The sequence below is a fragment of the Moschus berezovskii genome, chromosome 11 (genome assembly GCF_049115385.1).
Source record: "Moschus berezovskii isolate FMDL1 chromosome 11, NW_MosBer_1.0, whole genome shotgun sequence".
NCBI lineage: Eukaryota > Metazoa > Chordata > Mammalia > Artiodactyla > Moschidae > Moschus > Moschus berezovskii.
Window position 1 is genome coordinate 69,838,629 of NC_142470.1, and position 26,066 is coordinate 69,864,694.

Here is a 26,066-nt window from a genome sequence, read left to right on the forward strand (position 1 = left end):
TATATTATTATATTTTTAAATAAACTGTCTCTTACATTCACCAGACCGTTGTGGAGTTTAATTATGATAAATATAACCTTGGTGGTATGTTTTCTCCCTTTTTAAATAAATGAAAACAATATTATAAATCAACTATGCTTCAGTTTTAAAAGATATTTTAAAATTTTAGGTGAAAAAGAATTATGAGGCTCTCAAACAGAGACAGGATGAGGAAAGAATGGTTCAGAGCTCTCCTCCAGCTGCAGGTGAAGACAACAAATGGGAGCGAGAAAGTCAGGAAACAACTAGAGAGCTTCTGAAAGTTAAAGACAGATTAATTGAAGTTGAAAGAAATGTAAGTATATTAGAAGAATAAAGTTTTTTAGAAGTAAAGGATCACTGAATGTATAACAGAAAATTTATCTAATCTGGTTTTGTAGTTTTGTTCATTTTATACTTTCTTGATCAGTTTGTTTTATAGTATTAAGACAAGAACAATTTAATATTCTTTTCTTCATTATCGTCATGTAAGCCCATCAGCAAGCTTTGTCAACTCTGTCATGTAAACAGAATGCAAACTCATCTATTTCTGTCTCTGGTGCTAACACTCTAGTCTAAGTTACCTTTATCCCTCATCTGGACTATTAAGAGAGTATCATCCTAACCGGCCTACCCCTTTCACTTCTTGCCCAAACTGACCCATTCTCAATGTGGTAACCTAGAGTTTTTTTTTTAATAATTTGTGAGGTTTTTTATTTATTTATTTTTGGCTGCACTGGATCTTTGTTGCTGCTCATGGGCTTTCTCTAGTTGCAGAGAGTGGGAGCTGCTCTCAAGATGCGGTGTGTGGGCTTCTTACTGCAGTGGCGTCTCTTGTTGTAGAGCATGGGCTCTAGGGTTTACAGGCTTCAGTAGTTACTGCACGTGGGCTTAGTAGTTGCAGCTTTTGGGCTTAGTTGCCCCGTAGCATGTGGGAACTTCCCAAACCAGGGAGCAAATCAGTGTCCCCTGCATTGCAAGGTGGATTCTTAACCACTGGACCACCAAGGAAACCCTACAGTTATTTTCAAAACATAATCCAGGTCATGTCATTTTCCAGCTTAAAATCTTCATGGTTTCCCATTTTATTAATAATGAAATCCCTGGTGACTCAGAGGTAAAGAATAGACCTGCAGTGCAGGAGACCCAGGTTCAATCCCTGGGTTGGGAGATCCCCTGGGGAAGGGAATGAGTACCAACTCCATGGACAGAGGAGCCCAGTGGGCTACATACAGTCCATGGGATCGCAAAGTTGGACACTGTCAAATGAACTTTCACTTCCATGTTTTTTACTATATCCATAAGATCCTATCTGACATTGCCCTGCCTGTATCTCTGGCCTTATACCATATTAGTCTTCTGCTTACCTTGTTTATTAATCTGAGGATAATATTGCTGCTGCTGCTAAGTCACTTCAGTCGTGTCCGACTCTGTGCGACCCCAAGGACGGCAGCCCACCAGGCTCCGCCATCCCTGGGATTCTCCAGGCAAGAACACTGGAGTGGGTTGCCATTTCCTTCTCCAACGTGTGAAAGTGAAAAGTGAAAGTGAAGTTGCTCAGTCTTGTCCGACTAGTAGCGACCCCATGGACTGTAGCCCACCAGGCTCCTCTGTCCATGGGATTTTCTAGGCAAGAGTACTGGAGTGGCTTGCCATTGCCTTCTCCGGAGGATAATATTAGTATCTGTTAATATGTGGAAAACAGAACAGTGACTGGCACTTAATAGGCAGATTAATTCTAGTCATATTGGCATTTTCTGTTCATTCCTCTTTCAGGGACTTTCTGTTTGCTTACCCTAGCTGGAACACGTGGCAGGCTTCTGTCAACATTCAGGTCTTACATCACATGTCATCTATAGGGGGTTTTCCCTGATCCCTTCTCCACTGAAACAGTCATCCCCAACCTAAAACCATTTACCTTCACACCACTGCCTTGCTTAGTTTCTTCATGGAACTTTTTACCAATTAATTTTTTTAATTCACTGATTTACTATTTACTATAAAAAAGTTCCCTGAAAGCAGGTAGCTTGTCTTTCTTTTACATCACTGTGCCTTCTCTCTGTAAAACAATGCTTGGTAGATAGCAGATTCTTAATAAATATGCACTGAGTGAGTTTATTAAATATTTACTGTAGAAAATAATTTAGCAACCATTTATTCTTCAAAGATGAGTGAGCCTAAAGAACTTAACGTGCTAACAAGTAAAGGAGTTGTGATTCAGTTCAGTTCAGTTCAGTTGCTCAGTTGTGTCCGACTCTTCATGACCCCATAGACCACAGCACGCCAGGCTTCCCTGTGCATCACCAACTCCCAGAGTTCACTCAAACTCATCTCTATGGAGTCAGTGATGCCATCCAACCATCTCATCCTCTGTCATCCCCTTCTCCTCCTGCCTTCAATCTTTCCCAGCATCAGGGTCTTTTCAAATGAGTCAGCTCTTCACATCAGGTGGCCAAAGTATTCGAGTTTCAGCTTTAGCATCAGTCCTTCCAATGAACACTCAGGACTGATCTCCTGTAGGATGGACAGGTTGGATCTCCTTGCAGTCCAAGGGACTCTCAAGAGTCTTCTCCAACACCACAGTTCAAAACATCAATTCTTCTGCGCTCAGCTTTCTTTATAGTCCAACTCTCACATCCATACATGACTACTGGAAAAATCATAGCCTTGACTAGACGCACCTTTGTTGAAAAAGTAATGTCTCTGTTTTTTAATACACTGTCTAGGTTGGTCATAACTTTCAAGGAGTAAGCGTCTTTTAACTTCATGGCTGCAGTCACCATCTGCAGTGATTTTGAAGAAAGAAATAAAGTCAGCCACTGTTTCCCCATATATTTGTCATGAAGTGATGGGACCGGATGCCATGATTTTAGTTTTCTGAATGTTGAGCTTTAAGCCAACTTTGGTTTTATTGTTTTCTAATTTGTTTATTGAAAACTAAGCCACGAAGACAGAAGTTAATCTCTTACACTACTGATTTCTACTTTTTCATCCAAAAATAATCACTGAAAACAGTTTTATATTTCCAGAAAATGTTTGTGAGGTATCTGTTTATAGAAGTTTTTACAGATTTACATTTTTGAGACCTTATTTCCATTTTTCAATTATTTTATCTTAAATCTATTTTAGCACATACGGAGCTATATCATTTTATTTAATGACCACATACTATTCCATTGTGTGTATATTACCATAATTTATTTAAATAAGTTCCACATTAGTGGACGTTTAAGTTATTTTTCAGATTTTGCTGCCATGAAAATCCATGTTATAACATGTTTCTGGGTCCTAATTCTCTTCTATTGTATCCAACTGTTTGCGACCCTATGGACTGTATCCAGCCGAATACTGGAGTGGGTTGTCATTTCCTTCTCCAGGGGAATCCCTTGCTGATTCAGGGATTGAATCCTCATCTCTTAAGTCTCCTACATTGGCAGGGAGGTTCTTTACCACTAGCGCCACCTGGGAAGCCCTAACATGTTCTGCATGCTAAGTTGCTTCAGCTGAGTCCGACTTTGCGACCCTATGGACCACAGCCCTCCAGGCTCCTCTGCCTGTTGGATTCTCCAGGCAAGAATACTGGAGGGGGTTGCCATTCCCTCCTTCAGAGGATCTTCCGGACCAGGGGATCAAACCCGAGTCTCTTAATATATCTCTTGCATTGGCATGCGGGTTCTTTACCACTACCACCACCTTGAAAGCCCTAACTTTTTTGGACCTACAGCATGTGAGGTCTTAGTTCCCCAACCAGGGATCGAACCTGCACCCCCTACATTGGGCTGGCAGAGTCTTAACCACTGGATCACCAGGGAAGTTCCTAGAGTAATAAATTGCTGACAGTAGAACTGATAGGCCAAAGAGCATATATAGAGAGATACTTCTGTGTGTGTATTTAATTTTAATTTATACTGTTGTAAAAGCTTTTCAAAAAAGTGAATTTTCAGTTCTACTAATAGAGTATCTGTTATTCCAGATTGACATTGGGTATTACCAACCTTGTAATTTCTATTTAAGTGATAGGAGAAAATATTTTAATTTGTGTGTTTTAAATTATTAGTGAGCTATTTTATATCTTTTTTATGTATTTATCAGCTACATATGAAAATTCATGTTTCATTATTCAGTCATATATTTATATATATATCAATCACCTGGATTAAAAATTACATTTCAGAAAAGTTGGTGTATTATAATCTATAAGATGAATCTCTTTTCCCACTTACTTCATCTATAAATTTCTACTGGGGAGAAATTACCTGGTTGACATATTTTACTCATTTAGATAATGGGTTTATAAAGATAGCTACCCTATATTAGACTGGTAATTTTTGCTGATTTGCTAGTACATATGTTTGTTAACTTCATTCTTTTCCATTGTAAACCTTTTCTTGTTCTGAGATACCCTGTCTGCTCTCAGTTATCTCTTCTATTCATTATAGACTGTAGGAGTTTTTCTTATTAAGGATACCCAGACTTGTTAGAGCTTGTACAATTTGGGTTCTGAAGAGCTGAACTATAACAGTTTAAGTGAATATACTTACATATCTCACATATATAAGTGGAAAATGGTGTACCTTTTTGTTATATCAGAATGGTATATAAATATATTAGTATTCCATATTATTTTTCTAGTGTAAATTTTTTTTACCCTTTGTGATTAGATGAACAAAAGTACAATTTCAACATTCATTTTAAAGCATTTTTCTTTCTCACCTTTGATTTTTTAGTATAATATCAGTTAAATCATGATTTAACTTTTATAGTGTGACATGTAGTATCTATAACTTGCAAGCCTATAAAGTGAATGTTGTCATTGTCCAATAATATAAAATAATGATAAAGATGATCTGTGTTGATTCATTTGTAACCTTTTTTCCTTGTTGCAATTATATATAAATTCTGGCCTTGTATATTAAAGTTTTATTTTGATTTTCTAGAGGATTCTTTGTTTATACTTCTTTGATGCTAATTTTTAAATGTGTTTTTATTTTATTATGAAAATATAATATTTATAACAAACATCACATTTTAAATATAATGATTTGCATGGTAATTCAACCATTTAATTATAAAATTGAAATATGATCCTATATATTAGAAAAATTGAAAATAGTATGTTTTATTTGGATTCATTCCAGGAGTCATATAGCTAAAATAGTTGTAGAAAGTGTGTTCTACCATGAAAAAAAACACACTGAGAAAAATATGTAACATCTGTTAGGTCTATTATGTACTAAATTTTTTAAACAGATGGTTAAGATTGTTCCTGTTTCTCTTCTAAATAATTGTGTTTATAAAATGCTTAATTTTGCTGCTACCCCAGGGACCACTACATATACGTGTATGTGCATATGGGTGTTTGCCTCTGGGGAGTTAGTGTGTCTCTTGGCTAGACACAGCCCTGTGTGCACTGGGCACTTTTGAATAAAAATCACAGAACCGACAATCCCATTCTTGTTTTTTGTGTTAATAAATATATTTATAATGGAATATGTTGTTCTTTGGACATTATAAAACAGGCAGAACACAGACACAATACTGTTCAGGTTTTAGTATTAATCTTTCCTATATTAAGTATCTTTTTACAGTTTGGGTTACAGGGGAAATGTTTTGTCTTTTTCTTTTTTAGGGTTGTTGAGATTTTTTGGATTATCATGGTAATGAACACCTGTATAACATTCTAGCATCTGTTAAACAGAAATATGTTTCCTGCTTTTATTTTTGATATGTATTTTCTTTATTCAGAATGCTACACTGCAAGCAGAGAAGCAAGCATTGAAAACTCAACTGAAGCAACTTGAAACACAGAACAATAATTTGCAGGCTCAGATTCTTGCACTTCAGAGGCAGACAGTATCATTACAGGAGCAGAATACCACTCTTCAAACACAGAACGCCAAGCTTCAGGTTGTAATGTAATATTTTGGGGATATGCAACAAAACTCTTGAATTATGCATTAAAATAAGGATGAATAGACATAAGTAACATTGTTTCTTAGTGAGTGAATTTAACAATTTGTTGAAGATAAACTATTTTTATATAGTACTATGCCAAATTTTTGGATATCAGCATTTTTAAAATGTCAGAATGTCTAAATTAAGTAATAAATTTACTCATTAAATAAAAATAATTTTATTTACATTGACTTTATGGCCTTTCCTTTCACCCATTTCAAGAAGTTAATTATAATTAATCAGGTAGAAACCCTTGTTTTAAAGTATTATTGCAACATATCAGTCAGGTTATTGGAAAATAACAGCATGAGAATTTTGTCTTTAGACTTATCCTTAATTCAAAGGATCCATCTTGCAATTAATACTACCCATGTCTTTTCAAATAGAGCAGTCAGGTGGGGGAAAGTACAACTCTCTGAAACCTCTGAAAAAGTGGAGTTGTTCCCCCTCTGAATCCAAAAGTTCTTTCTATAACTCTTTTCCAAATGAAAAAGAAAATACTGATTTGATTTAGTTTGTTCAGTTGCTAGGTTGTGTGTGACTCTTTGTGACCCCCACGGACTGTAGCCCACCAGGCGCCTCTGTCCGTGGGTTTTAACTAGGCAAGAATACTGCAGTGGGTTGCCCTTTCGTTTTCCTAAGGGATCTTTTGAACCCAGTGATTGAACCCATGTCTCCTGCATATCTTACATTGGCAGGTGGATACTTTACCACTGAGCCACCTGGAAAGCCCTGGTTTAATTTAGACTTGAGAAAATTACCAGTTGAGTTTCACAAGTAGTTTTTCAGCTCTATCAACTGTCAACTTCTAGAAAATGATAAACTGGCTTTTTAAATTTTTTACTTTTATGGAATTGTTGCTAATCACCTTCATTTAAAATAATTTGACTTAAAAAATATGTATACATACCTGATACATACCTGATATGTAACACCTACCAAAAATCAAAATTAAATGGTAGCCTGCCTTTTTGGGCTCTAGAATCCAAATTTTCTTAGTATAATATGAATATATCTGCTGTGATTTATTTAGTGCTTCCTAAAATTAACATTCTTTTATTTTAAAAGAATTATAAATAAACTATTTTTTTGATGTCTGATACAGTATACATTCTTGTAGGTTGAAAATTCCACCCTTAATTCCCAAAGTACCTCACTTATGAACCAGAATGCACAACTCCTAATCCAGCAGTCTTCCTTAGAAAATGAAAATGAATCTGTAATCAAAGAGCGAGAAGATCTGAAATCTCTCTATGATTCTCTGGTCAAAGATCATGAAAAGCTGGAACTTCTACATGAACGGCAGGCTTCAGAATATGAGACTCTCATTGCTAAACATGGAACTCTAAAGTCTGCCCACAAAAATCTTGAGGTGGAACATAAAGACCTTGAAGATCGGTAATCAATCATCTTTTCTTGTGTTGTTACCTTAAAACCAATTTAAGAAAACAATTTGAATTGAATAATGTAATAAATTTTATATGTTAAACAGATCTGAGATAATTTATATAGGAAATGTATATAAACTTACATGCTTTATGTGATATTTATTAAATTAATTCATTTCCATTATTTCTAAAATTTTTTTTTCCTAAGGAAATATTATAAACCAAATGCATAACATTTTTTTTCCAGTTACAATCAGTTACTAAAACAGAAAGGACAGTTGGAAGATTTGGAAAAAACATTGAAAGTGGAACAAGAAAAAATGCTGCTTAAAAACAAAAACCATGAGACTGTAGCTGCAGAATTCAAGAAGCTTTGTGGTGAAAATGATAGGTAATAAATATGTATATATATAATTTTGTATATATTCATTATATCCAATGGGTATGTTACCCCTTTGCAGTACTACCCATAACTTAGAATTTTTAAAAAAGACCCCAGGGTAATACGTAAATTACCCAACAGCATCATTTAGCTAGTTATAAGAGTGATTCAGACAAGAATGTAGGTCTTGAACTTTCTCTGATTGTTTGTCGCTTGATTTATTCAACTACTTAAGTTTTTAAACCACAATACAAAATTTCTGTATGTTTATTGCATTTGTATGCTTTATTGAGACAGAATGTAGTGAAACCTGATTCTTTATATCTTTCTTTCTACTAGTTTGGTATCACAATTCTTGTCTTTCAGAGTTGCTACAAGTAAGTGGCCTTGTCATTTTCTAGCTAACTGGTTTTGTAGTCTTACGTATTAATGGGCTCATATTACCATGGGACAGTTATTTTTTAATTTGAAGCCTTGGCAAAATCAAAACTTGTCAACTGGTGATCAGCCTACTTCATAAGGGTACATTTTCAAAAAATTTTTAGAAGCCTTTGAAAAATTTAAACAATCTGAACATTTGTTTACTGTATTTACATTGCCCTAGTGAAAGTGCTAAAAGCACACAAAATTCAAATGGGGATCATTCAGTATTTATCCTATTATGAATTTAATGCAGTTTATTTTTAGCATTAAACATCTATTTCATTTCTTTTATTTAAAAAAAAAACTCTAAGCTTCTCGAGCCATCACTTTCACTTTTCACTTTCACACATTGGAGAAGGAAATGGCAACCCACTCCAGTGTTCTTGCCTGGAGAATCCCAGGGACAGGGGAGCCTGGTGGGCTGCCGTCTATGGGGTCGCACAGAGTCGGACACGACTGAAGCATCTTAGCAGCAGCAGCAGCAGCAGTTTTTAATTTAGTTGTTACAAATAGAAATTCTGTACTGATGGATTTGAACTTTAATAATCTTAACACCAAGCTAGAATCAAGGAGCATGTATTTGTATAGTATAAACAATGGAAGACCAAATTGTGCCAAGTTATAGGATACAAGGACACAGTTATTATTACATGTAGAACATTGGGGAATGCATTTACTGTGGAACTCCCATCTTGAACCTAACCTTTTTTCTTGTTGGAATTCAAACCAAACTGGGGCAGTTTGTGAACTTGAGTAGACCTTGCAGAATCTAATTGTATACGTAAATGATGAGTCTCCAGAGAAAGAACTCAACCTAACTGATAAGAAGAAATTGAGCCTGATGAACTTGATTGCAGTTCACTCAGTATGCAGTGTCGGAGGGGAAGAGTGGTCTTGAGTAGAGTATTTTCTGTCAGTACTTTGATTTCTTACCCAGCTTTTGCACTCATGCCTGTGTTCTCAGGAAAGAAAATGCTTTCAGTAAAACCTGGAAGAACTCTTTCATAAATAAAAGATATTTGTGGAGACTTAATGTAAAGAACAATAGTTTATTCATTTCTCTAAATCACCTAAATTTTAATCTTAGATAATGCCAAGTCAAGAAAGCTTCTTACATATACTAGGTTATCTTGGCGTCTTTGGAATTATGTTCTCTGAATTGCATTTTGGTGTTAATGTTCTCAGCTTTGAGGGGCAGTGTAAAAAAAACGCTCTTAAAGAGCTGATTTTAGTATCTGCCTTTGGAATGATATCGAGGACATTGTATATTGTCTTTTTATCTCCCTGTCCTTAAAGCATTAAGTAGTTATCTGTATGCCTCTGTGAGGTTTACACAGCTGTTACACACATGGTATGCATTCATACATGGATTCAGCCTGCTAATGGAGCATTTATTGGATGTTTCTGGTGTTGCCATTTTACTTTTTTACCAAGTTTTATTTTTTTTAATGTATTATTTTGTTATTTATAATTATTATAAACGGACTCAAATCCTTTAGGAAATGAGTTGAAATAAATTATTAGATAGTTGTGAGCAAATGTCTTGCTGAGCAAAAGTTTATTTTGTTTGGCTTTCTCTACCTTATATGAGTTCCAGATCTTAATGCCGTAAGATCAAGGTTGGTAAACAGAAGCTAACTTAGCAGACCATATCTAGCCTGCAGCCTGCTTTGTACAGCTCCCAAACAAAGAACAGTTTTTAACACCTTAAAATGTGATGGGGAACAAAAAGAAGAGTGCGCTATAGATAGCATGCAACCCATAGAGCCTAAGGTATTTATTACTCTGTGGTCATTTACAGAAAGGATTTGCTGATCTCTCTCTTAGAGGTCAGTGGACCTTGTTCTAAAGATGTAAATAGTAGAAAGGACAGATAAAGCTATAGTTTGATTTTTTTTTAAAAATCCAAAATTTGTCATTAGTAATTGAGGACTGCATAAATATGAATAATTTGCAGAAATCTCAATGACCAGAATTTTGATTTTAGTATGTATATCTTAGTTGTCTGGCCACAGATTGATAGGTTACCATGTCTCGTACTGGATTGATTATTCGTTTGATCTGATTTTTCTTTATTTTTCATATTGAATTATAGAATCTTTGAATTCTCTAGGTTAATTAATACTGAATTGGTTATTTTCTCCTTTGTCCTTTAAGCTAAATATTTTCTGATTAATGCTTAAAATTTTTTTAATTTAGTTTTTACAGACTTGGAACTGATTCTCGATGCGTTTAGTCACTGGCAAGAGAGTCTTTTCTATAAGTATGTCTGAATGCGATTTACAGCAGTTTCAAGTTGTGTAAATTACAATGAAAGCTATGAAGAGAATCTGTTTCTATCATGATTTCCAATTATAGGTTGAATCATACATATAATCAGCTTTTAAAAGAGACTGAAGTTTTGCAAACTGACCATAAAAACTTGAAAAGTCTTCTAAATAATTCGAAACTGGAACAAACAAGATTAGAAGCGGAATTTTCAAAGTTAAAGGAACAATACCAACAATTGGACATCACATCCACCAAGCTAAATAACCAGTGTGAGGTGAGCTTAACAAATTAACTTGCCGTTTCCTTCCTTTAGGCATTAAGACTAGCCTAAAAAGGTAAACAATCATAATGACAATAGCAGTATGTTTAATGAGGTATTTCTTAAAAAATTGGTCAGGGATAATTTAAATTCACAAATAATTCAGAAAAACCTCCTTCTTTAATTTCAACAATTTTTACTATTAGTTTACACTTATATGTTCAGATACTTTGACAAATTAACCCTTGTTTAATGAAAAAATGTTTACTGACCACTTGGCATGTATTAGTAAACCAAAAAGGGAAAAATCTCTTCTTTTGTGGAATTTATATTCTGGTGGAAGGAAGTAGACAATAAATATAATACATAGTGAAAATATATAGTGTTTCAGTGTTTTGTTACATATGGCTGTATAACAGTTTACCCCAAAATACAGTGGTATATATGAGTGCTCTCATAGCCAGTGGGTCAGCATTTGGACGGGGAAAATGGGGCCAGTTTGTCTCCTCCACTTACATGTGGGCCCTCAGCTGAAAGATTTGAAAGGCTAATTGCATGTTTGGTGGTTGATGCTGACCATCAGCTGAAAGCGTCAATCTCCTCTTCTTGTGATCTCTCCCCATGGACTGTTTTGGGCTTTCCCACGCCATGGTGAAAACCAGACAGAAAGCATCTCTGTGTTAATGATCAAGCCCCAGAAGTTGTGCAGCATCATTTCCGCTGCATTCTAGTCACTGAGGCAGAGTCCCATCCAGGTTCAAGGGAAAGAGAGACTCAGCCTCTTGATGGTGAATGGCAAGATTCTAGAAGAGCACATGGACTGGAAATACTGCTATAACCATTTTGAAAATTAGTCTGCAACACATATAGTATGTTACAAGATAAAAATTATGTACAAGTAAAAATGGAGAGAGGTAAAAGGGGATAAGGATTGCCAGAGTAGATGAGGAATACAAATTGAAATTTTAACTAGGCATCACTGAACAAAGATTTGAAGATTAGTGTGTTGTTACGGAGAAGGCAATGGCAAGCCACTCCAGTACTCTTGCCTAGAAAATCCCATGGATGGAGGAGCCTGGTAGGCTGCAGTCCATGGGGTCGCTAAGGGTCGGACACGACTGAGCGACTTCACTTTCACTTTTCACTTTCACACATTGGAGAAGGAAATGGGAACCCACTCCAGTGTTCTTGCCTGGAGAATCCCAGGGACGGGGGAGCTTGGTGGGCTTCCGTCTATGGGATCACACAGAGTCGGACATGACTGAAGTGACGCAGCAGCAGCAGCAGCAGTGTGTTGTTATGTGGATATTGAGGAAGGAACCTTCCAGGCAGTCAGCCTACACAGTTAACTTAGGCCAGAGGAATCCTGGTGTGTTTGAGGAACACTCAAGGAAGCTAGTGTAGCTGGAGTGGAATGAGCAAAGAGAGTGGCAGGAGATGAGCTCAGATATATGCCTGGGCCAGATATGCTGCCTTATATGTGTGTTGTTCTCAGTTTTGTCCAACTCTTTGCAACCCCCTGGACTGTAGCCCACCAGGCTCCTCTGCCCATGAAATTTTCCATGCAAGAATACTGGGGTGGGTTGCCATCTCCAACTCCAAGGGATATTCCTGACCCAGGGATCATACCCGTGTCTCTTGCATCTCCTACATTGGCAGGCAGATTCTTTACCACCACTGCACCACAAGGGAAGCCCATGTTGCCTTATAGGCCATTGTAAAATACTTTTCTGAGTAAAACAGGGGAGCTACTGGAAAGTTTAGAACAGAAGTGATATCTGCCTTATGTATACAGTTGTGCTCTTAACATGATTCTGTGCTTCTTCCCATGATGAGTTAATAATGTGATAGGAGTTTTGAAATAGAAAAAGAATACTGAAAGCCTTAAATATTATAATTCTTACATTTTGTGATTGGTCTTTAAATTGTTAAAGTTTGACTGTAGCTTAACGTCTGAATTTCTTGAAACTTAGAAAATCAGCACTTAAGCAAAACCCTTATATGGAATTAGGAATAGACTGAAAAAAAAAAGTAATAGACCATAGCAGAAAGTACACTTAAAAGCTTTTTGTCTGAAATCACAAACTAATGGAAGGAAAAATTAGTTTGAAATCATATATATTATGCAACAAAGTTCAGAAATTATGGAACCTTCATTCTGCTTGTGATTTGTAAAATCTAAATAAAATGTAATGGAGGTAATAGACTTACAGAAAGTGAAGTGAGGTCGCTCAGTCGTATCTGACTCTTTGCGACCCCATGGACTGTAGCCTACCAGGCTCCTCCATCCATGGGATTTTCCAGGCAAGAGTACTGGAGTGGGTTGCCATTTCCTTCTCCAGGGGATCTTCCCAACCTAGGGATCAAACCCAGGTCTCCTGCGTCGTAGGCAGACGCTTTACCGTCTGAGCCACCAGGGAAGTCCAGACTTATAGAAGAACGTGACAAACGGGCACTGAGATCCTGCATGCTGTACAACATGGCTAGAGAGAAAAAAAGAACATGACAAATCAACTTTCCTGGAAACAACAGAATTGGAAAAAAATATAAAAACAACCACTTTTAGGACTCTGAAACTCAAGCAGAGATATACAACAAATTGAGAAGAATTAAAGAAAAACTACTCAGCTTTTGGTACAAATTACAGTTTATTGTGTGACTTCTCCCATTCTGAGTCTCCTCCTCCCCTTTCTCCGTAACTGGGAGTTCAGTCAAGAGGCATGCCTTGAAACCAGCAGCTTTGCTAATGGAGGGCTGTCAAAGGCTAACTCAGGTAGTCTTAAACACTGAATGGGGCAAATCACAGATGAACAAACTACTTAGAAATTTAACATGGGAGATCCAGAGAATGAGACAGCTAGCCATAATTGGTCTTGGTAAGATCCTGCATGTCACTGGTGGTCTCAAAGACCGCTCAAGAGAAACCAGAAAGTGCCCTGACTACCTTATGATTGTCCCAACAATCAGCCCACCCTTGGCTAGGGATTAAGTCATATAATAACATGATTTGAATGGAATGGAAAAATGAATCCGTAGTGTTGGAGACTTCTCTATGGGAAGTGTGGTAATTGGAAGAGCACTCAACAGATGTTTCTGGAATACAGTTGATGTGCTGTTTCTTGATCTGAGTACTGGTTCACTCATGAGTTCACTTTATGGTAATTCACTGAGCTGTATGTACACTTAAAATTTGTTCTTTTTTCTGTATATGTTTTATGAGTTGTCTGCTGATGCAGTAATGCTGTGTAGGAAACATAGACCCTCAGTGCTTAAGGGACTGTAAACATTTACTTTTGCTCTTGAGTCTCTGGGTCAGCTGAGCAGATGTGCTGGTCTGCGTTGATGTGTGGGCCAGGATCAGTGGACCTTAGTAGGGCTTGCTTGTGTATCTGCAGTTAGCCAGTATGCACCCTGCGAGCTGGCTGGTCTAAGGTGGCCCCAGCTGGTGTAACTTTTCTGTACCAGTGGTCTCTCATCCTTCAAGAGGATTCCAGGAGCCTGAGTGGAAACACATAAGCCTCTTGAGGCCTGGGCTTGGAACTAACACACCATCGCTTCTGCCTCTTTCCCTTAGCCAAAGGGATTCCCGGGTCAAGAAGAGAGGAAGTATTAATCGATTTCCCTTCTTGATAGGAAAAGTAAGAAGTCACAGCACAAGAGGGTACAGTGAGGAAAACTGCATCAGTTTTGCACGGAATCTACCACATGTGTTATGTTTCAATTTAACAACATATAGATAAATAAAACATACAGCACACTATTGACAGTTGTTAGATCTAGATGGCTATTTATGCATATTCATAGTATACTATTTGCTTATTTCTACCTTCTGAGAGTTTTCAGGTTTTTGTCTTTTTTTTGGAGAAGGGGTTGTTGTTGGCTTTTTTTAAAAAAAATACAGAACTCTAAAAAAAAATCCAAACTTGCTGAATTCTAATGCTAGAACCCAAAAATCTTTATTTTAAAAATATATTCTACAAGTGATACTAAATTTTGACAATCACTGCTTTGGGCATTCTGACTTCTGCTGGAACCTCTGGCCTAACTGAGGCATATTTCTAGTTTCTGCTGACTACAAAGAAGCAGCTCAATCATGTTGGCAGCCTAACTGCCAGTAATAATCAGTAATATGACCACCCATTTACAGTATTACCTGACTCCCTTGGTTCAAGCCATAAAAATTATACACAAACTTTTGAGGTTTCTTGACAACAATGGTTAGAGGAAGAATGAGGTATATAAAGTACCTACTATGTGTCATAGGCATGACACCAGCTAGTTCACATATATTATTTAATCCTTGCAACAGTCTTGGGGGATGAGAGTTGTTATCTTCAATTTATGGATGGCTGGAGTCGTTAAGATTTAGAGAATTAACTAATTTGTTTAGCATTTTATAGCTATTTAAACAGAAGGCCAGAGATACGTATCTAACTTTGAACTCTAAGTCAAAACGGTTGTAAAGACAGCAGTGGTTTTGGAAGTAGATAGCTTACTATGTGTTAAACCCAGTGTTTCTGAGAATTAAGAAAACATAAGTGTCTGGCACATAACCCAGGAGTAGTTTAGATGTCATTATTACTAAAATAATCACTAATTCTAATCAAAGGACAACCATCTGATTATTCACTGGCAGAAGACTTAAAACTTTGTGAAGTACTTTATATTTTTCAGAAGCTTTGGGGGATTTGTGTCAAATGTAAATGTTGATATTTTTAAAAATAAATGTTTGTGTTTAAAACAGTTGCTAAGTCAACTTAAAGGAAATTTAGAAGAAGAAAATCGACATCTACTAGATCAAATTCAGACATTAATGCTACAGAATAGAACACTATTGGAGCAGAATATGGAAAGCAAGGATCTTTTCCATGTTGAACAAAGACAGTACATGTAGGTACCAAATAATTTTTCACTCTGAAATATTACTCTGGTGGCAGAGAAAATGCATTGCTAATTTTTCCTAATTTTCAACATTATTTCAGTATTTTTTTAATGGTTATGTTCTGGGCAGTATGCTAATAATCAGAAATACTAAAGTGAAAACGTATAGATCCAGCTCTTAATGATCTATTAATATAAAACAAGTAAAAATAATGTCTATAATGAAGGTATGTTATAGGAAGCCATAGAAATACAGCAAATAGAGGAGCAGAAGTACCTTAGCTTGCAAGAGAAGCTGGACTTTCTAAAGATGATTGAGCTGAGACTTAAAGATTCAGTAGGATTTTGCCTGATGAGGCATAACAGGCCAAGAGAGCAGCAAATCCTGAGACAAAGAGGTGTAATGAAACCGTATTATGATACATGATCTAAAAAATAATTGCTCATACTGGAGCAAAGTTGTGGAAGGAGGTGTAGCAGAGAAGTGGCTAAACACTCAGGAGCCACTTTACAAAGGTTTTTCTTTGCTGTATAGAGAACTTGCTGAAAAATTTGAGCAGGCAGTAATATCAGATTTGTGCTGTTTGTTTGTTTAAATCACTGATGACCTTGTAGATTGGAGGTTCTAAGAATTAGAGACAAGGAGTAAGTTTTAAGGTTGTTGCAATAATCTAGTGAAAAATAATTCACAAGCAGTGGTAGTTAAGATCAAGTACAAGAGAGATGTGAAAGAATTGACAGAGCTTGATTATTAGTAAATTGTGGTGAAGCTAGTGTATTTATGCATATAATGTTGTTTAATAACTGTAAAAGATGTTGAGAGAATTTTTTTGTCATGATAATATTGTAATATAGATGATTTCCTTCAGACAAATAAGTCCTGTTGAAAATTGAGGTTCTAATCTTATATCTTTTTATTTAAGTAAGTTGTAAATTAAAAGACAATGAAAAACTTGAAAACAGTTCTGTTGTTACTGCCTATTAAATTCTTAGTTGTCAACCAATGTATCTGTGTTTCTTTGTGTTTTGGGGAGAAGTTAGATTATGGAATCCAAGTAATATTCATAACTGTACAAAATATGATGTCCTAAATGTAACTTTATTTTTATAGTGATAAGTTAAATGAATTAAGACGACAAAAGGAGAAATTAGAAGAGAAAATTATGGATCAATACAAATTTTATGACCCATCTCCTCCTAGAAGGTACTATTATCCAGTTGGGGTTTTTGTTTTTGTTTTTTTCATTTTTATTTTGGGGAAAAAAAAGATTCAGATTTTGAGAGGGATTTGTATGCTGAATTTTAAACTGATAACACTTTTTTAAATTACTTTATTAGGAGAGGCAACTGGATTACTCTAAAAATGAGAAAATTGATAAAGTCTAAGAAAGACATTAATCGGGAACGACAAAAATCACTAACTTTAACACCAACCCGCTCAGACTCCAGTGAAGGATTTCTTCAACTCCCCCATCAAGATAGTCAAGATAGTTCTTCAGTAGGTTCAAACTCTTTAGAAGATGGCCAAACTTTGGGGACCAAGAAAAGCAGCAGTGAGTGCTTAAACTCTTTAAACATTTGTGATCTCTAGAATTGATTTAGATTCCTTACTAAAGATTTCTTTTAAATAGCTTCCACAGTCCTTTGGGATAATGTCTGATGAATGCATTTCTTTTTAACTTCATATGATTTTAAAATTCATTGCATACTGCAGTACTGCATAGCCATGTGATTTTATTTATTGTATATTTAGAGAAATACAAAGAGATACCATCATTTGACCAGGAAGATAAAATAGTATAGAAAGAACAGTGAAATGAGAGCCAGATTACCTCTGCCACTTGCTAGTTCTGTTAATGTGGGCAAGACTTTTACTTTTGCGTCCTACTTCACAGGGCGATTATGAGGAGCAACTGAGAAATATTTATAAGATTTCATTTTCATAATTATTTGTAACTAAGTAGAGTAATAAGGGTTTTAAAATGAGGTTTTAATCATACTTTAATGGTATCAAATTGGAAGAAAGTTACATTGAGGGGGAGGAAGCAAAGAAAAATAGCTATGAATTGGAAGAGAATGTTTTTCAATGATTTAGAAATAATTGAAGGTTATAAAACTTATTGAGGGATTGCTTGGTAGAGGTTCAGTTAAAATAAAATGGATTTGGAGATACAAGTTTTTGTATAAAGTTGTGATTTAATTTTTCAAATCATAAATGTTGAAGTGTAATATCGTAACATGACCTCCACAATTAATACTCTTGATTTCATTACTAGTGTGCTTAGCTAAACATTAAGAGCAAAGTAAAAGCCTAAAGAAGAATACTTTAAGAGAAAGAAAAGAATCCAATGGTAGACCTTTTGAAGATATAGGAAACTAGCAATGACTACTAGCAATGTTCTTATAACATATATAAACAGGATAGTTTGAATCCACTTACACCCTCACCAGAATCACTAAATTTAAAAGCATATATGTGTGTGTATGTTTATACATAAGACATATGTACAAGATAGATACTATATATATGTATACATTTGTATGTATTAATATATACACTTCAATATTATTCTTTAGAAGTAAATAGCAGGCAAAAGCAGCTACTACTTCCCCCAGGGATAGACTCTGTATGGGCAGCTCTCAAAACACTCAAAAAAACTGTATAGACATGGTTTTGTCCTCAGGGGAATTATCTCTGAAAAGACAGTGTTTTAGAGTATAAGAGATTAGACAGACATTCATTATAGGCTATATTTAAGAATGCAACTGTAGCACCCTAAGAACTAGAATCCACAAGTAAGCAACAAAAAATCATGCACATACATAAGTACCATATTCATACATACACACATAGAAACATGTTTGTGTATAAGAAAGTGGTTTAGTTCTATCTATTCTCATAAGATTAGTCTTGTTAGCCAAACCTACATGAAACCTCCAAGTATTGTAGAGAGATTATCAAGTTTTCCTTAAAAAGGTGCCAGATGATTCAATTTTATCTACTACCTTTGGATATAAAATATATGGCATCTGATTTAATGAGAAATGGTCATGGATACATGTCATTTTTTTAATTAAAGGAAGATAATTCAAGTAGGAGAATAAACACAAGAAAGGTACAACAGTCTTTTTTAAGGTCATCTTGTTTTAAATTATTAGTCTATCATTCCTTCATACTCTATGCTGGAAACATCCAGAGTAAAAATCAGAAGGAAGTAATACTCTTCTTTCCAGCAGTTATTCAGTTTTAGAATTTTAAAAATAAGCAGAAAACCCTACCATTCTAATGTTCCCATAATTTCAATATAGTTTGAGAAGCGAACATTGTATGTCTACAAACTAATTGCCGTAAGAATGATCACTTTTCACCACTGGTAAATATAAAATTCCTTTTATCCTTTCCATTTTGGAAGAGTGTCTGTCTGTCAGTAAAGCAGTCCATGGAAAACAGTTGAAAACAGAAAAAGAAAGTATCTAAACAAGACATGTGCATGCTGCAACCATTCAGCTTTGTTTTAGCCAAGTGTCCATTTTTACATTGCTTTCAGTTCATTTCTTTTTAATCATTGAAAACAACTGTGTTTTCCGAGCTAGAAACAAACAGTTTAAATGAGTCATGACTATTAATAGCAATCAAACAAGTAAGTTAAAAAGCTGTATGTCTTTGCATTCTCCTTAATGAGTGACACTTGTCAGTTTGTCAAAAGAGCTTTTTATTATTTATAAGATAAGAGCAAACCGTAAGAAAGAGCATAGTTATTAAGGCTGTATGCAATACGCTTTTAAATCTTAATGTGAGTTTTTTCCCTGCCTCTTAAATTGCAGCTCCAAAGAGGTATAATAATATTTTCCATTAAAATCTTATTAAAGTATAGCTTAAGAATGTTACTATAGTGAACATTAAAATTTTTATGTTAATGACTCCTACTGTAGTTATAATCCTAATTTTCATTCATGTATTGATAATTTCCCTGTGTCATGCTGTGATTTTTTTAAACAAACTGACTCCCAAAGCCCTTCAGAATATCTAAAAATGTTATAAATAATTTTCTATCATTTTTGCTTGCTTTTTAGGATGCCTCTTTATTTTTTAGGCTTATCAGAGCTTAAAAGTTACTATCAAAATACTTTTGTTTTTTCTTCCAGCCAGCCACTTGCAACATGAAATTAATATAATTGCTCGTTATCTTTTGAAAGACTTGTCTTAGAAGAATATATATTTCTGTGCTGCTTCTAAACAATGCATCAGAATTCAGTTTAAACCAAGAAGTAGTTCCCTGTTTTCTTTTTTAACATTTAAAGAAATAATGAAAATTTTAAAAGTTTCTTTAGGTTATTTTAAATATCCCGGAACACCTTAGTTTTTGTTGAGGTATTTTACTAAAATACAGGATGTACATTTTCCTAAATTATTTTTTTCCAAAATAAAACCTTATAATTTAAAAAGTTAAGGAAAATAGGGACTTTCCGGTGGTCCAGCGGTTAAGACTCCATGTGCTTCCACTTTAGGCAGCACAGGTGCAATCCCTGGTTGGAGAATGAAGATCCCACATACCACTTGGCACGACAAAAAACAAAGTTAAAACAGAGGAGTGAAAAGCCTTCTACATTTTCATCACGTACGCTCCCTGGTCCACCAAGAGTGGCCCTAGTAATATAGGTCTATCTATCTTTACAACTTAATTAGAAAAATTGTTCCTTCAGTAAGTAGTTCTTATCATTTACTGTATTTATAGGACTTTAGTCAGTCCAGGTTTTCTAAGTATATGTTTTTCATCATTGTCTTCAGTGCTTTTCCAAGTATTTTAAAGTATCAAAGTACATATTTCATATTTCATAATCACTCAGCAGCACGAGAATAATAGCTTTAGTGTAGCTTACATAGCTGAAACTCAGACATTCATTTCTGTCCTTAATTTCAACATTTAACTCCCATCTGTTCTTCTCCCTTTTTTCTTTCATTTTTCTGTTTCTGTTTTTTCTCATGCTCTGACATTAAAGTGGTTGCACTGAAAAGACTGCCCTTTTTGAGGAACAGACCGAAGGATAAAGACAAAATGAAGGCCTGCTACCGTCGTTCCATGTGTAAGACTTTATGACAGTTCAGCTTCTTTCAAATGACTACACTGGCTTCCATTACTAATTTTCACTAACCATTCTCTGGACTGTGCCAATTTTCTTATTTTGCAAAGTGCAGTCTTCCTGTAACCCATGGAGCTGGAAGAATTTTTTTTTTTTCAAAACTGGCACTGAATCTGCGTTATATGTATGTTCATTTATACATATACATGCATATGTTTAGTCACACATATAGTATACTTATAAATTTCCAGTGCTTTCTAAAAGTTGGCAGAAAAAAACTTTAATTTTATATGCCATAAAGATTTCTTCCCAAAGAAATTTGCTTAAAGAAAATATAACAAAACCTTTAGCATTAGGTATTTATTTTCTTAATGAACTAGGATTAAATAAATAAATAAAATGGCCTGTAATCCTTGAAAATGTTTGTCATTCTTTATATAATGATACTCTGGTTTTTCTTTTTTTAAGTGGAATGGGTAATTAATCACATTAAATGTCTGTCAGTGGATATCCTCTCTTTCAGGTTTTTATTGAGTGGTATACTTATTTGATTCATAAAATGAATAATTTCCTCAGTAACCTGCTCTGACCAAGGACTCTTTTATCATTTTCAATAGTGATGCTGTAAAGAACTGCTCTCCATCTTACCTTTATTCATTCCATTTTTTTCACCACAAAACCACATTTTGAAGGCTTCTAATTATATTGCACATCACTGCTCAAAAGGCAGTTGTACAAAGTAAAATTCCTTTTCCTACCTTTAAAGGGGGTGGAGGGTGATACAATTATTTACTGAAGTTTATCAAGCTTTGGCCTCCTCATTTCATACAGCTAAATGCATGTCATAATTCAAATGACCTTGTGGTTAGTTTTTTATTTCACTTGCATTAATCCATAGACAAAATCAGAACCTTTATAATACAAAATAGAAATAAGAGCAAGTACATTAACCATGCTGATTCATTTGCTTTCATTTGCATCCCAGCCATGAATGACCTGGTGCAGTCCATGGTCCTAGCAGGAGGACAGTGGACAGGTAGTACTGAGAATTTGGAGGTTCCTGATGATATTTCAACGGGTAAAAGGAGAAAAGAATTGGGAGCTATGGCCTTCTCTACTACAGCCATCAACTTTTCAACTGTCAACTCTTCTACAGGCTTCAGATCCAAGCAGTTGGTTAATAATAAAGGTATAGGCCGTCTGCTATTTGCACTGTGGTGTAACTGTTGGCAACAGGAATTTTTTTTGACTTTTCAGTGTTTACTTTTTTTGACAGCAGCAACCTGAAATAATTATCAAAACAATCTGGATTTAATCTGAGAGAATTTTCAAATCATTTCAGAAATTTAAAACATCATACAGATAACTACATCCTTCCTAGGTCTTTCATAATAAACAGCTAATGAACTAACAAGAAATGGAAAAGTAAACCAAGTAAAAGAAAGAAAAGGAGAGAGTGATAGAAGCTTTAAAAAACAAACAAACAAAAAACCTAGAAACAGTATAACATCAGAGAACCACATAGAACAACCCAGGCTCTTGCTTTGCTTTGCAGGGTCACAGGGAGGTTGTTTCAGTGCCTCTGCTATTTTCCTTAAGCAAGTCAACTCACATCAGAGTTATTCTGTTTCTTACTCCTATTCCAGTTTCTGATTGAGTCTATGAAATATGTTAAATCAAGATGTACTATACGTGACTAAAAAAGAATTTCCATATTCTGCATAAATAAAACTTTATAGTTTTCTTTGTTAAAACAATTTTATATCCATTCTACTATTTTACGTAGATACTACATCCTTTGAAGACGTAAGTCCACAAGGTATTAGTGATGATTCTAGTACGGGATCAAGAGTTCATGGTAAGATATGAACTTTATTTAGCAAGTACATATTACATACAGAATGAGAATGCTAAGACTCTTGCATTGACCTCATGAATGTGGCATTGCCAGCAAGCATGTTTTCTCTAACCTGCATCTCATAGCTACTTCTGCCATTTCTTCAAACCTAATACTCCCTTTTTCCTTTTATAAGGTTATTACTTCATCTAAATAGTCTCTAGTTTAGTCAAGGTCATATATAAAGTATGTCTGCACAATGCTTAAAGGTAATTTTGTTGCCATTTTGGCATAAAGTTATTAGAGACACATTTCATATTTGGTTTTAAAAATACTCTGGTAAAGGACAAACTCTTAAGAAACCACATTTTCTGCAGTGTTGGGCATTTCAGTTTTTAGTTTCTGGCTGGAAGTCTTCTCTTACCAAACTAAATTATTAACCAAAAAAAAATGGAAAAGGAATGAATTTAATATGTAAAGGAATACGTTAAAGAAATTTCATATGTGAGCAGGATTTTAGGAAGCAGGGTGGGGCCATGTTAATGGTGCAGTTGTTTCCCTTGTCTGGATAGGAATATAAGACATTAACTGCAGATGCTCATATTCCTCCTGTTCGTGGCATCTCTGCAATGTGCAGGGTTCCTTGTCTGATCTTTTGTGACCTAATCATTAGCTTTTTTTTTCCTTTGGGGACATGTCATTCTGTTCAACTACAACAGTCCTGGTATCCATCTAGAAATCCATTTCCAAATCTATTATTCACTTTATCTTCTTTTGTTTGAATCTCAGCTGTTGTCTCAGAAGTGTCCTGTTCTCAATTGTTTAACTGAACTATCTGGAAATGCCTTTGCTCGCTAATCTATAAGACTCAACTCTCTGTGGGCATGCTCAGTCTGTGAAAGTATGCATGATTGCTTCCTCAAAGCATTCTGTAATCAGAATGTAAAGTTCAGTGTCTTCAGCTGCAAGTTTTACCACTGTCTCCTGATTTTTTCATTTAGCTTCGAGACCAGCCAGCCTTGATAGTGGCAGAACATCCACTAGCAATAGCAATAATAATGCTTCACTCCATGAAGTCAAAGGTATGCTGTAGGTAAATTTACTAATATGCTACATCCATTTCCAGATTTGTGAAAAAGTGGGAAATTTATTAAGTTGCTGGGGTAAAATGAAATCGAAATCATCTGTGTTTGGAACATAGTTCCTTGGAATATTTTATGCTTTTCACATTGTAATACAAATGTATTTCAATGTGTACAAATGTAAAAACAGGAGCAGTTATTTTAGTTTCCATTTTTCATCTTCACAGGTAAAATCTTGTTATCTTTCTATTTCAAAAGTATCTGTAAGTTCTTATTTTCTTACATTTTGTCTTTGTCATGAAAATGGTTGGCCTTAATTTTCTCATGATATGTGTACACTGAACTCACAGAAAGTGTTTTAGAAATACTTTTAGCTTTGTTTATCCACGAAATGAGGAATATATTTTTTTAATTTGAGAAGACAATTGTGTTTGTATGAGTGTAACAAGTGCCAAATGGATGCATATATCTCATATAAAGAAAAAGTTAGTTCAAGATATCTTTTTCCTCAGTTTATTAATGTCCATTCCAAGCTGAAATTTTATATGAATGTCTGGAAGTATCAAATGATACCTTTTTTCTTAAAGGTATACTGCCTACTCAAATTCTGGAATTATTTAATAGATTATAAAAGTTTGTTAAAGTAGTTATTTTCTACAGAACAGAATTGTTAAATTATAATGAGTGCATTTGTTCTATTGCTTTTCTGTATTATAGAATAATTTTGTCTCAGTTATAATTTTAATATTTGTTGCAATGATCTGAAAATCTGATTTCGAGCGATTATTTTTTCATGTTTATAATCATGTTCTTATATCCTTTAGAAAAATATTACCTGAAGTGTGAAGAAGCCTTTTCTGATTTGAAATTTTAAGAAAATCTTTTTCCTACAAAATGTTACATAGTTTGAGCCAAAATCTTTCATGACCCACTTTATTCTTTGTGATTAGGAAACCATGGAAAGTTGCATTTTCCATCTTGATGCTTCTACACAGTTTGCGATTGATCAAAATGAATAAGCACTCTTAAGGAATAGCATAAACTTTAGGGAACTTTTTTCTAGAACTAGTAATTTGTATTCTTTATCATTGTTGAGTTGAGTCTTTTAAAGCTATCATACTGACAATGGAAAGGAGGGGGAATCAGATTATTCAGACATCAAATAGAGAATGAGATACTACATACTTGATTTTTACTGGAATTTTCTAAGTTATATCATGTCTCCATTTGACATGATATAGATGCTTATATTTAATGCTTAGATGCTTGCTATTTAAATTTAGAAAATTCTTAAGATTATTTCTTTTACTTATTTTTTATTGTTAATTGGAGGATAATTGCTTTACAGTTTCTGACATACATCAGCATGAATCAGCCATAGATAGACATATGTTCCCTCCCTCTTGAACCTCCCTTCCACCTTCTACCCCTCTAGGTTATCACACTCTTTAAGGTTATTCATTTAGGATGAATAGAGAAGCCTTCAAATAAGGAACATAGACTTTGTAGAAAGTCAAAGAATTAGAATTATTAGAGTGTTTGGTTTTAACATTCTCAGTTTAAAATTCATATAATCATATTTTGGGCTTCCCTTGGTGGCTCAGTGGTAAAGAATCAGCCTGCCAATGCAGGAGATCTAAGGATCAGGAAGATCCCCTAGAGAAGGAAATGGCAGCCCACTTCAGAATTCTTGCCTGGGAAACCCCATGGAGAGAGGAACCTAATGGGCTACAGTCCATGGGGTCACAAAAGAGTCAGACATGACTTCATGACTAAAACAACAAATTTTTTAAAAAAATTATAAGGTGTTTTACAGTTTTTTAACCTGAATTTTAAAAAATGTATTATTTCCTTATTTATTGATTCATTTACTCATCAAATGTATTGAGTGCCTGATGTATATGTTTAGGTTCTGGGTCTGGTGGTGAAGGCAAGTGTTTGCCCTTGTGGAGCTTACGATACTTGTCATCATGACAAATAAGGAAGCATGCTATGGTAGACAGTTATTAGACTGATGAAAGATTAACATGGTTTATTTACTAAGTATTTCTGAATAAAGCTTTGAAAGTCAGTTTGGATATTCATAAGAAATCCAGTCAATAAATTGTCAATACTTACATAGTGTTAATCTTGTGTCTATTATTGAACTTTTAACACACTGTTTACTCCTAAAGCAGGTGCAGTTAATATCCAGAGCAGGCCACAAAGCCACAGCAGTGGAGAATTTAGCCTGCTTCATGAGCATGAGGCATGGTCCAGCAGTGGTAGCAGTCCAATCCAGTACTTGAAAAGACAGACCAGATCAAGTCCAGTGCTTCAGCACAGAACACTAGAGAGTCGGGCACATCACAAGATCAAAACTGGTTCCCCTGGAAGTGAAGTTGTTACTCTACAACAGTTTTTGGAAGAAAGCAACAAGCTTACCTCAATGCAGGTTGGTTTTACCTGTTAATTTAGATGGACACTATAAGTTGAATTTCTATGGTTG

The 26,066-nt window shown here is 35.0% G+C and overlaps 1 protein-coding gene and 1 non-coding gene across 9 annotated transcripts in view; one reads left to right on the forward strand and one right to left on the reverse strand.

Moving 5' to 3' along the window:
• Positions 1 to 26,066, forward strand: part of CCDC88A (coiled-coil and HOOK domain protein 88A) — a 119,078-nt gene that overhangs the window by 84,570 nt on the left and 8,442 nt on the right. For 4 of the 8 annotated variants that reach the window (XM_055401095.2, XM_055401099.2, XM_055401100.2 and 1 more), the window contains 13 exons: positions 170 to 334; positions 5,764 to 5,925; positions 7,094 to 7,371; positions 7,609 to 7,752; positions 10,525 to 10,711; positions 15,441 to 15,586; positions 16,689 to 16,781; positions 16,916 to 17,130; positions 20,579 to 20,662; positions 21,645 to 21,848; positions 22,446 to 22,517; positions 23,498 to 23,578; positions 25,753 to 26,012. In XM_055401095.2, coding sequence (XP_055257070.2) covers positions 170 to 334; positions 5,764 to 5,925; positions 7,094 to 7,371; positions 7,609 to 7,752; positions 10,525 to 10,711; positions 15,441 to 15,586; positions 16,689 to 16,781; positions 16,916 to 17,130; positions 20,579 to 20,662; positions 21,645 to 21,848; positions 22,446 to 22,517; positions 23,498 to 23,578; positions 25,753 to 26,012 — 2,091 coding nt within the window. The remainder of the gene's footprint in view (positions 1 to 169; positions 335 to 5,763; positions 5,926 to 7,093; positions 7,372 to 7,608; positions 7,753 to 10,524; positions 10,712 to 15,440; positions 15,587 to 16,688; positions 16,782 to 16,915; positions 17,131 to 20,578; positions 20,663 to 21,644; positions 21,849 to 22,445; positions 22,518 to 23,497; positions 23,579 to 25,752; positions 26,013 to 26,066) is intronic. The other 4 variants (XM_055401097.2, XM_055401103.2, XM_055401096.2 and 1 more) reach the window with 3 other exon arrangements.
• Positions 13,045 to 13,116, reverse strand: TRNAR-ACG (transfer RNA arginine (anticodon ACG)). The gene has a single exon. It is a non-coding gene; the product is annotated as a tRNA-Arg (tRNA).